The sequence below is a fragment of the Phodopus roborovskii genome, unplaced genomic scaffold (genome assembly GCF_943737965.1).
Source record: "Phodopus roborovskii unplaced genomic scaffold, PHOROB, whole genome shotgun sequence".
Lineage (NCBI taxonomy): Eukaryota > Metazoa > Chordata > Mammalia > Rodentia > Cricetidae > Phodopus > Phodopus roborovskii.
This window is the reverse complement of record NW_026126436.1, coordinates 4,936,497-4,951,785: the sequence shown is the minus strand read 5'-3', so window position 1 is coordinate 4,951,785 and position 15,289 is coordinate 4,936,497. Positions and strand designations below refer to the sequence as shown.

At 38.4% G+C, this 15,289-nt stretch overlaps 1 protein-coding gene across 2 annotated transcripts in view; it reads left to right on the top strand.

Moving 5' to 3' along the window:
* Window positions 1-10,533, top strand: part of Orc3 (origin recognition complex subunit 3) — a 47,244-nt gene extending 36,711 nt beyond the window's left edge. The window contains exons 14-20 of one of the 2 annotated variants that reach the window (XM_051187503.1): window positions 513-646; window positions 2,456-2,535; window positions 4,012-4,112; window positions 6,768-6,909; window positions 8,770-8,886; window positions 9,613-9,692; window positions 10,268-10,533. In XM_051187503.1, coding sequence (XP_051043460.1) covers window positions 513-646; window positions 2,456-2,535; window positions 4,012-4,112; window positions 6,768-6,909; window positions 8,770-8,886; window positions 9,613-9,692; window positions 10,268-10,373 — 760 coding nt within the window. In that variant the 3' untranslated portion in view covers window positions 10,374-10,533. The remainder of the gene's footprint in view (window positions 1-512; window positions 647-2,455; window positions 2,536-4,011; window positions 4,113-6,767; window positions 6,910-8,769; window positions 8,887-9,612; window positions 9,693-10,267) is intronic. The other variant, XM_051187504.1, reaches the window with a different exon arrangement.
* Window positions 10,534-15,289: the final 4,756 nt, after the last annotated feature.

The following is a 15,289-nucleotide window of genomic DNA, read 5'->3' as shown; positions in this document are numbered from 1 at the left end:
TGATTTTAGCCATTGCAACTTAGATGTTTTGATATACTAATTGGTTTACTATATATATATATATATATATATTTCAAGTTCATACATACTGTTTGTTTTGTAAGTTTCTGGGACCTGTGAGTTTGTTTCCTGCTCAAGCATTGTAAGCTTCATTTATTTCCTGACTCAGTCCAGAAGCCTCTACCAAGAAGGGAATGTTTCAGTTTGGAGGTTGCCACCTAACACAGTGAAGTGTTCCCGTTTACAGATAAGGATGCCAAGGACCAGAAATGAGTAATGAACTTGTGCTGTCTTACAGTATCAGAATCAGGTTTGGATAATTCCTCAACTAAGAATATTGTTGAGAACTCTATACTACTAAATGTAACATATGTTGAATAAAACCTTTAAGAACGGAAAGTAGTCACCACCAATGAAGATTTTTATTTCACCGTCTGAACAAAATTATTTCATATGTAGAAAAAGTTTTGGGTTTGCTAATTTTCTATAGTAGATCTGTCACTCTTTCCTAGAATGCTGGCAAAGGATGAACTGATGAGCATACTTGAGAAATGTTCTGAGGTTTTGCAGTCCTCTACTGAAAAGCACCTTGACAGCACAACCCAGAAAGTTAAGGATTTCCTGACCCAGTTTCAGAACCTTGATGGTAAGTAAGTATAAAATCCTACCCAATCTTACTGATGTAAGACTTTAACCAGAATGGCATCGAAACTCTTGAAGGTTAGTCAGTAGGCAAGGCTTAGAATGTCACATCTCAACAACTGCAAATAGGCAAAGTGCTTCTTCTCTTCTAGATTTGTTTTAAACAATGCAGAGATCAAATGGAAGAAGAACATTTTCATTCTCCAGATGAAATTGGGTGATATTAAATTCAGAGTGACATGCCTGTAGACAGTTTTTATTCTTCAGATAGACCATTTTGTACTCTGGGATGAGGCTGAGGAAAGAGGCTTGATTCATTAGCAATAGAACTAGACATAGCATCATGAAAATACTTTGTTTGGAAATTGAATCCCTTTTGTATTTGATAGATGTTCATTTGTTTTTAAAATCCTTTAGTTCTAGTAAATTATTTTTTGTGGGAATCTTTCCTTGTATCTCTGTAACTTCTATGTAGGGTGGTCTCTCTGTTGAGTGCTCTATTATAAAGATCAATGTACTGTGGTACAAACGGGCAGGGTGAGAAATTCTACACAGGTGCTAAGAAGGCTTCCTTCCAAAACATGTGGTGGTAACCTTTTAACACCACAATAATGACCTGAATCACTTACAAAAGTAAGAATGTTAATGGGCTGGAACTTGAGATCATTTCAGATACAAGAAACTGAAATCTATGAAGAAAAAGTAAGCTGATGTTTCACAGCTGTCTAATATGCACCTATATTATAAACCACCTCTCTTTGCCCCCAACTGAGTGTGTGTTGTCAGTTCTCAGTTATAGTTTCGCCAATGAGAAGCTACTTTTAACAGAAACATGGCCCAAAGTATAGAAGAATATAAAATGAATTGGACTCAGGAATTCTTTAAGAAACTGCTGATAACCATAATAATTGTAATTAGAATTTATATGAGATGAGCTAGTGAACAAATTCTGTGTTATGCCAGCACTAAAGGATTTCAGCTTCTCAAATGGAAGGTTGAAGGTTAAAATGATTGACAACAGTATAAAAAATAAAGTGCTTTATGAGTTATAAAGCAAAGCCACCATCCTGGTGATTTGTCTTTATTTCTCAGTTTTAAAGAGTCAATTGTTATTAAAACAAAATATACTTAATATTTCTCACAGGGAGAAATATTTGCTCTCTGTATACTACTGTTATATCATAATTTGTATTTAAATGGGGGGCATCAAATCAGGCTGGGTGTTGCAATCAATTTTAAGGTTCTACTACAAGTTAATGAAATGGAAAAAAGAATTTAGCTACTAGATATCTTAACCTTAGGATTTCTAATCAGGAATTATCTTCTGATTCTTTAAGAATAATGTGTAGTTTTTAGCTAAATTCTTCTGCCATACTTGAACCAAACCATTGCCAAGTGTCAGGTTACCAAATCAGAGCATCATCCCTTCCAGAAGCATAGCTATACATTTTATCAGTTAGGATTTCTCTTCCTCAGATTGATTTTGCAGCTTTTAAACATCATCTTCCTCATGAACGAATTAAGAACAGTAAACTGGAAGGTTGAGACTGGGTTCTTCGCAAGGTCAAAGGGACATAGTTTCAAATTTGTACGTTTTTTTAAGAAGATATTTATACAGGCTTTTGTTCTCTTGTTTCAAAACACTCAGAGTTCAGTAGCTCGTTGTTGAAGACCTCACTATCATATAAACTATATACTATGTATTGTCTTTAGCTTTTGGAATAGGTATCATTTGTCTGATGAAATCTTGCTCATGCATTGGATTAGTGCACATGTCTGTTCCCTCTATTGTATATTGGTTTTGTATTCTAAGCAGATAGCAAAGAGGAAGAGGATGCTTGTGGATCACAGTCAAAGGGGCTGCAGAAAACAGACCTCTATCACCTTCAGAAGGTCAGCTCTCCTTGTTTCCCTTCCACCTGCATTAGGAATGGTGCCCTTGTCTTAACCAGTCTAGATTAGCTCCACCAGAATGAGTAACACCACAGACTTGGAAACTAATAAATGAGATATACTGATGCCATATGAAACCACAAGAAGAGGTGGTTTTCTATGTCTCTTGAAAGATTAGAAGGCAGAAAAGGTGTTACAGGAAATCTTAGGGAACCCAGGGAAATTGATGTCCTGTTTTGGGGTCCTTAATCTTATTAATGAAGAAAAAAATTTTAACCAGGTGCTCACACAAGCTGGAGGACAATATATTAGTACTTAAACAAAAAATGAACAGGGCAAGCAAGCTATAATTCTTGCAGCTGCCTAGAGGAAGAAAATAGGAAAAATAAACAAGCAGTCACAGGGCAAGGAGGATGTCTTTAGAGACTATGGAATCCCAAAGTATTATATAAAACTCATACTTAGCTTCTGGCCAGCATGCAAAAGAAAAAGGAATATTATATCTGAGGCAGTATTCAGAAAGATGGGAGGCCCAGCCAAACTTCGTGGAGGTTCTGTAGTAACTAGATGTTGGGATTGGGAATGCTGGAAAGGGAAACCACATTATTTTAAGATAAAGGAACCAGTCTCACTAGGATTGCCACCCAGCCAGGACCTTGACCTGTGGGACTGAATTAATTTGAAAGGGAGAAGACAGGCACATGTCTCCCCCTAGAGGTAGATTCAATTCTGTACTATAATACTGTCATCCTAGATTGTACATGCACACAGTCTACAGTTTACTAGACAATACAGAAACCATTCCTGAAGCCTCAAGGAATTAAACAGAATTAACTATCTGTAAGGGGAAAATGGATTTATGGTTTACAAAAAGAATATGTTGATATAATGGACTTGTCTTTTTGAAAGAGCCTAATGACAATTTTCTTGACACACACACACAACTGAGCCCAGTGTGCCCACTTTTCTCAGATAATACGTTTTCAGCCCTTGATTGTCAAAGACCTTTCTTTGTACCATACTACCAAGTTAAAAACGTAGCACAGAATTTCAATCCGGGTGAAACTCAACACAGATTCTGTGTGTTGTTAGTGTGACCCAAAGCTATGGTGATAGTGGGTGGTGTTTTCTTCCTTGTTCTTCTAGTGCTCTCCCTCACGACCATAAATGAACTGATGGGCTCTAAATAGTGAGCACTTGACATACCTGAGCAGTGCAGTAAAGTGCTCTCTTCTCTCCTTCAGCAGTCACTTGGTATATCTTTAAAGCAGAACATGTAGCAGGGCAATCTTCCCAGATTCTTAACAGAAAATAAACCACATTTTGATCTGGTTCTTTGCACTCTGCATAAGGGCATCTTTACTTGAGTGATAGGTCATGCCTCTCTACATGTGACGGTGCTCTCTGAAAGTGTTTCTGTCCTAAAGTCACTAAAAATGGTATGTTCTTTACCCCCCCCACCATTATGCCCTGTAGTCCTTATTAGAAATGAAGGAGTTAAGAAGAACAACTAAGAAGCAAACCAAGTTTGAAATGCTCAGAGAAAATGTTGTGAACTTCTTGGACAACCTGGTAAGGTGAGTCTAAAGCTCTCAAGAGCTAAAAGTCATCCTGTTTTTCAAAATGACACTAGTAAACTAGCTGCCTATAGCCAATCCAGGATGCTTCTTCCATCTAACTAGAACTAGCATTTTTATTGCTGAGTTATCTAATCAGATGATTTGGTTAATGTTTTACTGTCAGTTCAGGAAGGCAGGGTTACACTTCATTTAACCCATTAGGATATACGGGAAGTTTCAAATATTTCTTCTGTTTTGCATTGTGTTTTTTTTATCCCCCCCCCCCCCCGTATATTTTTTCCCCCTGATGGATCTGGGCCAAGCCCAGAAATAGATATTGTATACTAGCTATGTTACTGTTTTGTTATCAATATTTTATCAGGATGACTAAATATCAGCACCAATATATATTGAAATATCTGCTCAGGAACTATCAAATTCTCCCATTCTAGTGTTTTATGGTTCTTTCTTGGAAAGATCATTTTGTTCATTTCCCAAAAGCCAGTGTTATGTGTGTATGTGAAATTAACCAAGTGACCTTTGGAAACTTGGACCACATTACGTATTTTAAAATGGGACATGCACCAAAGAAAATGACTCAGTTAAAAGCCTATCAGAATGCGGTGGCTTGTGCCTGTAACTGTAGCCTTTTGAGAGACTTGCCAACCACCCAGCCACTCTTCTGACCTGTTGCCTATTACAGCTGACTCTTCAGCTGCCAAAATAATTCTGAGAATGATTGAAATGTGTTGTGAAATCACAGAGTTGGTACCAAGACTGTCTGTCTCTCCTAGGAGAAAGAGATTAAGATTGTCAGTTGTTAAAGCTAAAAGGGAAAGGGGAAGAAGGAAAGGCAAGGGAACAGAAGGGAAAGGAAGGCAAATAAAGGGAAGAGAGATTGGATACATGACACCCAAAGCTCAAAAAGAGGCTGTGACCCTGCCTGTGTCACTCAAGCCCTTTCCATATTTTCCACAAGGCCTAGAGTACAGATGTTTGGCAGAGTTTCGAGGTCTGGAGAAAGGACATTAAATGTAAGCAGTACACCATTCAGACTCGTGCCGCTTTACAAGTGCACTGTGAGGGCCAGCATCTGAGAGCAGAGTAAGGAGGGTCAGGAACTCAAGATGAAAGGAGCAGGTAGTGAGGACTGATGTGCACAGTCAGGGCTGTCTTTTCTCTGTCAGGTGAAAGCTTAGGGCACTGAGAGGAGGAAGAGTAGCAGTAATGTTTTTGGTGGCTAAAGTGAGGTGGCCACTTTGCTCTGCATGCCTTCACTGATAGAAAGTGGAGCTGCACAGTCTGCCATGTGACTAATACATGGTAAGCATGGGACTCTTAACACTAAGACTCATAGGAGCTAACTATTTTAATTCAGGATCTAACTGACTGACTGTTCTGTCTTTGCCAAAGCTTCTGCCTTGCAGGCTTCACTGTAGGCCCTCTACACACTGTCACATCTCAGCATAGATTAAAAGTAAACATTTCATTAAAATTGGCTTGTCATCTAGCTCATAGGCAAAAAATAAAGTTTTAAGTTATGCTCAATTTTATAATAATTAGAATTTTATTAGTGAACAATTTATTTGTAAAGACTTTGAAATTTAGCCTTTGGGTTTTATTTCCTTTTTGTGTGTGCATGTGTATATATGAGTGTGCATATGCACAGAGGCCAGAGGACATCAGGTATCTTGTTTGATGCTTTCCCTTATTCCTTTGAGACAGGATCTCTCACTGAATCTGAATTCTAGGTGTCACACAACCCTACTTGGGGTTACAGGTGCACACATTGCAATTCAGGGTCAGGTCCTCACATTTGTAATGTAAGTTGTATTTTATTCAATTAGCCCTCTCTTCAGCCCCATCTTAGTTTCTTTCTTAAAACACACACACACACACACGCACGCACGCACGCACGCACGCACGCAAGCACACCCTTTGGGGGAGGGGATGAGAAGGTGCAGAGTGAACCAACAGAGACTCAGGTGAGGTAGCAACACCTGGGTCCTTTATTGTGGAAATGGGGCTCCCAAGGTCCCATTGGCTCAGGCTGCTGACTCTTCTGTGTTTCCTTCCCTCATTGGCATCTCTGGTTAGGTATTGGGATTCTCTAGAGGAACAGAACTGATAAAATGTATGTATGTAACTGAATAAAGGGTATTTATTAGAGTGGCTTACAGGCTGTGGTCCAGCTAGTCCAGCAGTAGCTGTTTCCTGATGGAAAGTCCCAAGAATCCAATCTAATGGTTGTTTAGTCCACAAGGCTGGATGTCAGTATGCCAGAGACCTGACTCTAATAACCTCTGAAGGAATGATTCAGCAAAAGGGTATATGAACTTACCAGTAAGATAATGCCAAGTAGATAAAAAGCCAAAATTTTCTTTCATGCCCTTTGCATGGGCTGCCTTAAGAAGGTGTGGTCCAGATTTAGGGTGTTTTTCCTACCTCAAATCATCTGAGAAAAATGCCTCCCGGGGGAGTGCTCAGCTGCTTGTATTTTAAGTTAATTCCAGATGTAGTCAAGTAGACCACCAAGAATAGCCATCACACAAATACAGAGCAAATTTTTAAAGTAGTATTGAGGTATAATTTGGATTGGTTGAGGGTTGACAGAACTGTTAATTGAAAATAATCCTGTACACATCTAAAAGCTGACATATTTCACTGTTTCAGAGTTTACCTTCTGCCTCCTGAGAGCCAGCCTTTGTATGAGGTAGTGTACTTCAGTGCTGCCCACACACTTCGGGAGCACTTAAATGCTGCTCCACGAGTCGCCCTCCACACAGCACTCAACAATCCTTATTATTATCTAAAGGTAAGAAGGAAACTGCTTCTCCCACAGTTGAACTCAAGCCCTAGATGTCACAAAAATATTCCAAGTTTGCAGTTCTGTTTCAGTGAGCAGAAAGTTAACAGCTCTGGGTGCTGCCACCCACATTTTTCTAAGGACTCAGTGATATTATCAGTAATCAACTGAGGCTGCATCCATTTGCCCACATGGATCTGCCTGCCTGTCATGCGATTCAAAAAAGTGGCTCCAAGCCCGATGACCTGAGTTTGCTATAAGGAGAGAACTGACTCCCACAAAGTTGTCTTCAGACGATCCACATGCGACACACAGGATTCCATAAAAACATCCCATACTGCTGCCTGCTGATGGTAAAATGGCACACAAATGTGTAGGAAGTTACATGTCAATAATAGTAGTAATCAGAAGCTTGATGATTTGTATTTAAATACTTATTTTAATTGTGGGTGTGGGGTCATGAGCTCATGTGAGCCCAGTGCCCACAAGAGTCTCTGGAGCTGAAATTGCAGGTGTTGTGAGCTGCCTGCAGTAGGAGGCAGCAACCAAGCTAAGGTCCTCTGCTACAGCAGCAGATGCTCTTGCCCCCTAAGCCATCTCTTCATCCTTGATAATTTCGTGTTTAAATAATAGCAGTGACTGGTTAGTAGCTAAAAGCCTTTGACATTAAGCCTGATAAAACTCAGTATCTGAGACTCAAACTGTAAAGGGAAGGAAACCGGATACCTACAAATTAGTCTCCACCCCCACCATATGCACCCTCCACCCACACACATAATGGCTTAATTTTGTTTTAAATAACAAAGTGGTTTTAATGTGAAAATTACAAATTAAAATGCTTAAGTGATGAGTTACAGAAACAAACTTGTGATTTTACATGCGTTTTGAGTATGAGTTTTTTTTTCTTTATAAAAACATGGATTTCAAATAGGTTAAAACAGTATTGAGTTTCTAAGGAGCTTATGGTGTAATATCTCAGTGGTTGATCGCTTATAGCTCTTCTCTGGTGCCCCCTCCTGGTCTCTGTACTTAAAAGGCCTCCATTCACAGAGACATGCACATACACATAAGAGTAATCCTGTACCTAGGTTATGATGGCTAGCCCAGGCTGCATGGATACCCTTTTTTTGTATGTTTGTTTGTTTGGTGTATGTGTGTTTTAAAGTACAGTACTGACAGCAAAGTATTTCTTTGAGAGATAACTTTTACTCTCCCACTAACGAGATGTATTTACTAATTGCTAGAATTGAATTTAACAAATGCTGGAAGAAGCATTTCATTGGACAATCATTCCCTGAGAATTCTAAACTCATTGCAGCAAACTGAAATGTATTATGGTAGTCTCAGCAAATAATGTATAATTAAGTTCTGGAAAAAAAGACTAGTTGGGAGGATGGCTTAGAGCTAGAGGGATATAGCCAAGATTTAAACCCAAGTAAAAACCATTAAAGTATGAAGGAAAGAAACTAAGAGATTCTACTTTCTGATTTGTTCAATTTAGGAGTATCTTAGTTTGCATTTTCATTGATGAGAAGAGACACCTTGACCACAGCAACTCTTATAAGGAAAACATTTAAGTGTGGTGGCTCACAGGGCAGAGGTTTAGTCCATTATCACCATTGTGGGGAGCATGGAGGCATGCAGGTAGGAGTCCTTAGTCTTCATAGGCAGGCAACAGGAAGTTGAGTGACTCACACTGTGGGAAGCTTGAGTAAGAGGCCTCAAAGCCAGTCCGTACCACGGTGACACTTCCTTGGTCACACCACCTTGAGAGCCATTTTCTTTCAAACCACCACGAAAAGTTCAGCAAAGATCTTTTTGCTTCTAACAATTTCTAAAAAGGCTCACATTTAATGTGCTTTGTTTTAGAATGAAACATTGAAAAGTGAGGAAGGCTGCATTTCAAACATTGCCCCTGATGTCTGTATAGCATATAAACTGCATCTGGAGTGTAGCCGGCTAATTAACCTTGTCGACTGGTCAGAGGTAGGTTACAAAGAAAAGATTGTTCTAGTTGTTTAATAAATTGAAGCAAGTTTCCTATAATTTTTATTCTTTTGATTTCAACTTTTAGTTTTTAAATTTTGTTTGGGAAGCATGGATCGTGTTACACTTCAAAAGTTCCTTAAGAAGCAACATCTTAGCAGTCTGCATTCTTTAAAAGCAAAGGTTAAACAAAGACTCAAGTCAGTCTGTGCACTCCACAGAATTCAGGGTGTACTGAGTACCCCTCCTACAACAGGAGGCGAGTTAATGGACAAGTGCTGCCGTTCTGAGGAGGGAGAGTATTACAGAGATCTTAACTGTCAAAAGCCTGTGCTGAATTAGCCTCTTCCAAGAATAGTATGCATTTTCCTAGATTAAGAGATTGAGAGTAGTGGAGACACATCTGTCTTTGCTTTTTCAATTTTTGAATAGCTATGGTTTTTTTGTTGTTGTTTCTTTTTTGTTTTGTTTTGGTTGTTTTTTTGTGGGGGGGTGGTTGCTGTTCTGCTTTAGTTATCTAAAATAAGCTTAATAAAGAGCCAGTGTTATTTTTAAAGAATAACTGACAAAACTTAATGTGGTTTTGAAAATTTGAAATCTGATATGAGAAAGATGTACCAGTTATTACAGCAGCAGTATTAAAGCGTGACTAGTTACAGAATCATCTCAAGGGTACAGAAAAGATGCCTACCAACAAAGTTTTCTTCTGTCTTGTGTACTCAAAAGGCTTTTGCAACAGTTGTGACAGCTGCTGAAAAAGTGGATGCAAATTCTACAACCTCAGAAGAAATGAACGAAATTATCCAGTATCCTTTTCAAACCCAGTCTACCATGCCTTAGTAACAGTAATTTAAGTTTCTTGTTTCTTGAGCTGGAGCATCTAGGTCAATGATACAACAGCATGTGCTTAATCACAGGGCCTTAAATTCAAGCCCCAGCACAAAAAGTAAATAAAAAAAGTAAATATTCACATTTAAAAATTCATAAAGATGTATTGCTTTTCAACCATACTATGCTACGACCACCTAAATTTTAAGTGTCCTGATTTAATGAGATCAAACTTAGAATTCAGTGTTTATCCCAGTTTTTACTATGAAGGAAACTGTCATTATTGAATTATCAAGTTTTTAAAAATAGGCAATTCTTACACATAATACTGGGATTAGTATAGGTGTGTACCATCACACATGGCTCCATTCAAACCTTATTGATAGTGAGTGTGTCCTAACTGCACTTAGTATTTTCCAATAGCGTTATTTATAATTTAGGAATACTTATTTTAACAACATATTACAATTTACCAGTTACTGTTTTAACTTTGAAACTTTAGTCTTTTTGTCAAAAAAAGAAGAAACTAATTTTCCTTAGCTAGAGTCTTCAGTGCTCGATTTATTAGAGCTGTTTCTGAACTAGAGCTTTTAGGATTTATAAAACCTACAAAACAGAAAACTGACCATGTAGCAAGGCTGACATGGGGAGGCTGCTGAAAAACAAGTGAAGACATAAGATGAAAAACAAAACTGGCATATACTCAGACTCCTGCTGAGTTTCGTCTATCCAAGAAGTGCACTGCTAACCTGAAATTTTAGTGTATCAAAACATCTTTGGAGTAACTTCAAGTCTGATAAGCAAATGCATAAATGGCCAACAGTTTTTTACATGCAATGTAACTATACTTTCTACAGTTATATAACTAAACTCTAAACAAAGCACTGATGCATAGTATATGAATGTCATTTCTTATCCAGAGTGTTACTGGTGTTTGGTCAGCAGCGCTCATCGCCCTCTCTGGATACTTGCACACCACACACTTGTGCATATTGTACAAATGAGTGTCCTACAGGTGCTTTTAATGCTAGGAAGGTTTGAAGACCACTGTTGGCCCCCCCACCCCTTCTTGTGGTCTTGACAGTTTACTAGGCCTCAAGCTGTTTGGCTTCATATTAAATGGCATTAAAATATTCACATAAACATTTGTGGAGACCTATAGTCAGTAAAGGTCTTAACTGCACACAAGCGTACAAAAATTCAGAAATGTAAAGGCCTGAGTGAAATAATATGTGGATCTCTTTGATGCTAAGAACTTAAATCAGACACCTAAAGCTTATTTAATGTTCAGCCCCCAAAGGAATACCAAATGTCCATGTCCAGAGGTTGGGGGAGAACTCTTTAAAAAGCCTTCACTTTTAACTTATAATGAAGGACTATTTAAGAGCAGTTTGCCGTGTGTGTGTGTGTGTGTGTAGGACTATTTAAGAGCAGTTTGCCGTGTGTGTGTGTGTGTGTGTGTGTGTGTGTGTGTGAGTATGTGTATGAGTGCAGTGCCTAAGGAGGCCAGGGATATTGATCACCTTAGAACTGGGGTTATCAGTTGTTAAGCCTCATATGTGGGTGCTGAGAACTGAAATCAGGCCTGCTCTAAGAACAAAATTCATCTTGACCCCTGAACACAGATATCTGTATCAAAGATAAAAACTGAGAAACCTGTCTCCCAGGTTGGCTTTGCACTGTTGGGTAACCCAGGCCTGCTTGCCTGCTTCCCCCAACCCCTGCTGAGATTAGAAAATAAGGCATTTACCATTATGCCCAGATCAGGAAATATTTCTTTAAATAACACAATATCTTATGTATGTAAAATACAGAGGAACTGGCAGATTTTTGTCTTTTCTACCAAGGCACACGTTTTTCTCTTCTAGGCATTTACCTACATTTGCACATGTATGTCATATGCGTGCTGATTTTCTCTACTACCTAAGATTAGGAGCAATACAACATGAACTGTTTTCATGGACTCAAAAAGACTTGTCATTAAACCATTAAAGTGATTTGTAATAATTACTTGGTACCCTATAAAGTTTAGCTCTTAGTTGAGGACAACTGAAATGACTTAGAATTAGGCTATTCTATTTTGTTGTTGTTGTTATTTTGTTTTAATGAGATACTAATCTAAAATCTTTTAAGTTTGTTTAAAAGATATTAAGGGTATACTGTGTACCTGATAATTCAGAAAACAAAGCTCCTGTCTTCCTGGTACTTTAGCATAGCAAAACACACTATTAAAAAAAAAAAAAAAAAACACAGTGGGGTAAGAAGTGGGTTTATTATAATTTTAAAGAGTAGTCAAAACAAAACTAAAGAGTGGGAAAAAAATTACCCATGAACATTGATGGATGAACCCACTGGCCAAATAACAGCAATAGCAAACAAATGTCCCAAGGTGGGAATACCCCAGCCATATCAAAGGAGCAGACAGCTAAAGCTAAAATGAGCAAGATGGCTTGCAAGCAATAGGAATTGAATGAGAAGGGCAAGAGTGTAGGTATTAGCTCCATAAATCACTATATGAACTGCTTGGTTTTTTTTAGGTACAACCTAAGCAACCTTTAAATGATCAATGCCTGCTATAAGAGTACAGTAAGAGGAATGATGAAGCAAAGCAGTAGCCTGTTAGTTAACCACTAAAATCCAGACAAGGCAAAATTTTAGACTAGGGTTATAGTACAGACAGTGACAATGTAGAAGAACTATAATTAGATGCACATGAAGAGCCTAAGATCCTTTCTGCTTAAAAACTAGAAGGCTTGCTCTCAGGGAACTTCCTATGGTTTGGTTAAGGTGTATATATGTCCAGCAGACGACGTGTGAGGCTTAGTCCCATACTGCTGCATGGTGGTACATTGTCTAGGAAGAAAAACCTAACAAAACCTTCTTATGACTCCAAGGATCCATCAGTCCTCTTTACTGTTTCCTGGCTCATGAACTAATAGTTTAGCTCTCCACTGCACTCTCAGCCACATGCTGCTGTGTCACTATACACCAAAGCAACATGGACAGCTTATCACTGAAACATTCAATGCTGAATTAACTTCCTGACTTCATAAACAAACCATCCTGAGGATTTTACTTCAGCTATGAAAGGCTTACCTGGTTGAAAGAAACATTAACAGCAAAAAAAAAAAAAAAAAAAAAAAAAAAAAGTTTGCCTTTGGATATTAAAGTATGGGATGTCCTGTTAAGACATTTAAGTGAAATGTCATACCATGAAGTTACAAATCTTGTTATAACAGACATCATATCACCACAATCAGTATTGAACAGGGGCAAGGAGCTCAAACTCCTTTTGAGCTTTATGCGTATTCAGAGTTGAAAATTCAGTTAAACCGTCAAAGTTAATAATGTAAGAGCAGTCAATGAAGTTAGGCAAGTATCTTAGAAGCTAAATAAATGAATTTCAATCTCAAAGTGATTCATTGATTGGACTTATCAAGATAGAAATCCTAGCTAACTTTGTTAGTAATGGATTATTAAGATAAACTTACCAGATGACTTAACCAGTTATCCAAACTGAACAGCAACTGGGGAAAAGTCATATGCTATTACTTTATAACATGGAAACCACAGTACCACCTTACATTCTTACACAAAAGGTTTATCTAAAACACTTGCTGTTCCACATCAACCTGTTCAAAACTACATGTAACTCCAGCTCCAAGAGATCCACCACCCTGTTTCTGGCCTCTATAACACAAAGGAAACACCTGCCTTCTAGTTTGTAACTTCAAAAGGATAGGTCATGTTAATGGGTAGCACAAAGAACTGCTGAAAGTTAACAGGCTTCATCTTTCCAAAAAGGCAGCATCTTTTAACTCCCCCCCCCCCCAGACAGGGTTTCTCTGTATTGCTTTGGAGCCAGTCCTGGAACTACCTCTGTAGACCAGGCTGGACTCGTACTCGCAGAGATCTACCTGCCTCTGCCTCCCTAAAGGCATGTGCCACCAACAAATCTTTAATGAATAAACCCTGGGGTGGAGGGGTTAGGAGGTAGGCTTCAGATGGATTGCAGCACCGAGGTTAGAGAGAAGCACACACAATTTGGCATTAAAAATACAACCTCTTGAAAACAATTTAGAGAAGTTTATACTTGAAGGAAAAAGTAATTACTATTCTCTCAACATCTATGAATGTTTTCCTAGCAGTGTGGAAGGTAAAGTAACTAACACCTAATAAGGTCAACACTCTAGAACGCAAATTTATCCCAAAGTGGCAAAATAGTGTTGAGACTCAGTCTCTACTAATGGGAGATTTGTTCACTTTATAACCAGCCACTATGTTTAAACTTGTGTTTCTCATATACTAATAGATTTGTGAACTGCCTGGGATACTTGTGAACGCCATACAGCACTTTGACTGCTTGCTTTTAAATGAGTTCATGGGATACAACTATTAATAAGACAAAATCCTGTTTTCCAGTGAATGTATTACAAATGGGATAGTATGCTTAAGACTAGTCTAATGACTGGAAGTATGCTATTAAAATTCAGAAAGGGCCAGAGAAATAGCTCAGTAGTTAAGAATACTTGCTGCTCTTGTAGAGAGCTACAAGAGTTTGGTTTTCAGCCTTCACACAGGCAGTTCAACAACTGGCTGTCTTCTGGCCTCAGGCACCTACACTTATACATATATACAAATAAAATCTTTTTTTAAAATGAAATAGAATTCGCTGAGCAGTACTGTTTTATTTGGGGGTGGCAGTGAATTCCTATCATTGACCAGGCTGGCCTTGAACTTATAGCCCTCTTGCCTATCCTTCCCCACCACCAAGATTACAAATGTATGGCTAGCACTTTAAGCTTGTTCATTACTTTGTAAGAACACTACATCTGGAAACCATTCATGGGAAAGTGTGTTACATTTATTCATTCATGTGATGTTAGTGTTTTCAAAGTACTTAATGTTTTATGTATGTGTGTGCGCCTTGTGTATCCTGAGACTTCTGAGTACCCAAGAGGCACCAGTTGGTGAGCTGCTGTGTGGGTGCTCCAAACCAAACCTGGGTCCTATCCAAGCGCAACAAGTACTCATAACTGCTGAGCCTCTCTTTAGCCCCTATCATACTGATTTTGTCAAGACTACTTAGGATTTCTTAAGTCTCAATAAGGCTTATCTAGATCTGTGGGCATACCTGTGGGAAACTGAATTGTCTTAACTGAGTAGGAAAAGCCAACGTGAAAGTCAGCGCCATCCCTTAAAATGTGGGAGAGAAAGCTAACCGAGCACTGTGCATTCATTACTCTGCTCTTAGCAGTGGATATATTTTCCTGCTGTTTGACTTCTCTGAGATGGACTGTAACCTAGAATGGTGAGCTAAAATACACTTTCTCCCCTAAACTGCTTTTGGCTGGGGTATTTTATGTCAACTAGAACAATCATGCTTTTGCGTATCACATCAAAAACATTAAAACTGAAACCAAAGCTAAAAATTCTACAGCTGTTCTTGCTATGTGACATGCTGTCCTATAATTCTGAATCAGAACTTAAATCTAACTTTATTGAAAATACTTTATGTTTAAAACACTACTTTATTCAAATACTACCCATGTGTACAATTTGAAAACAAGCAGAA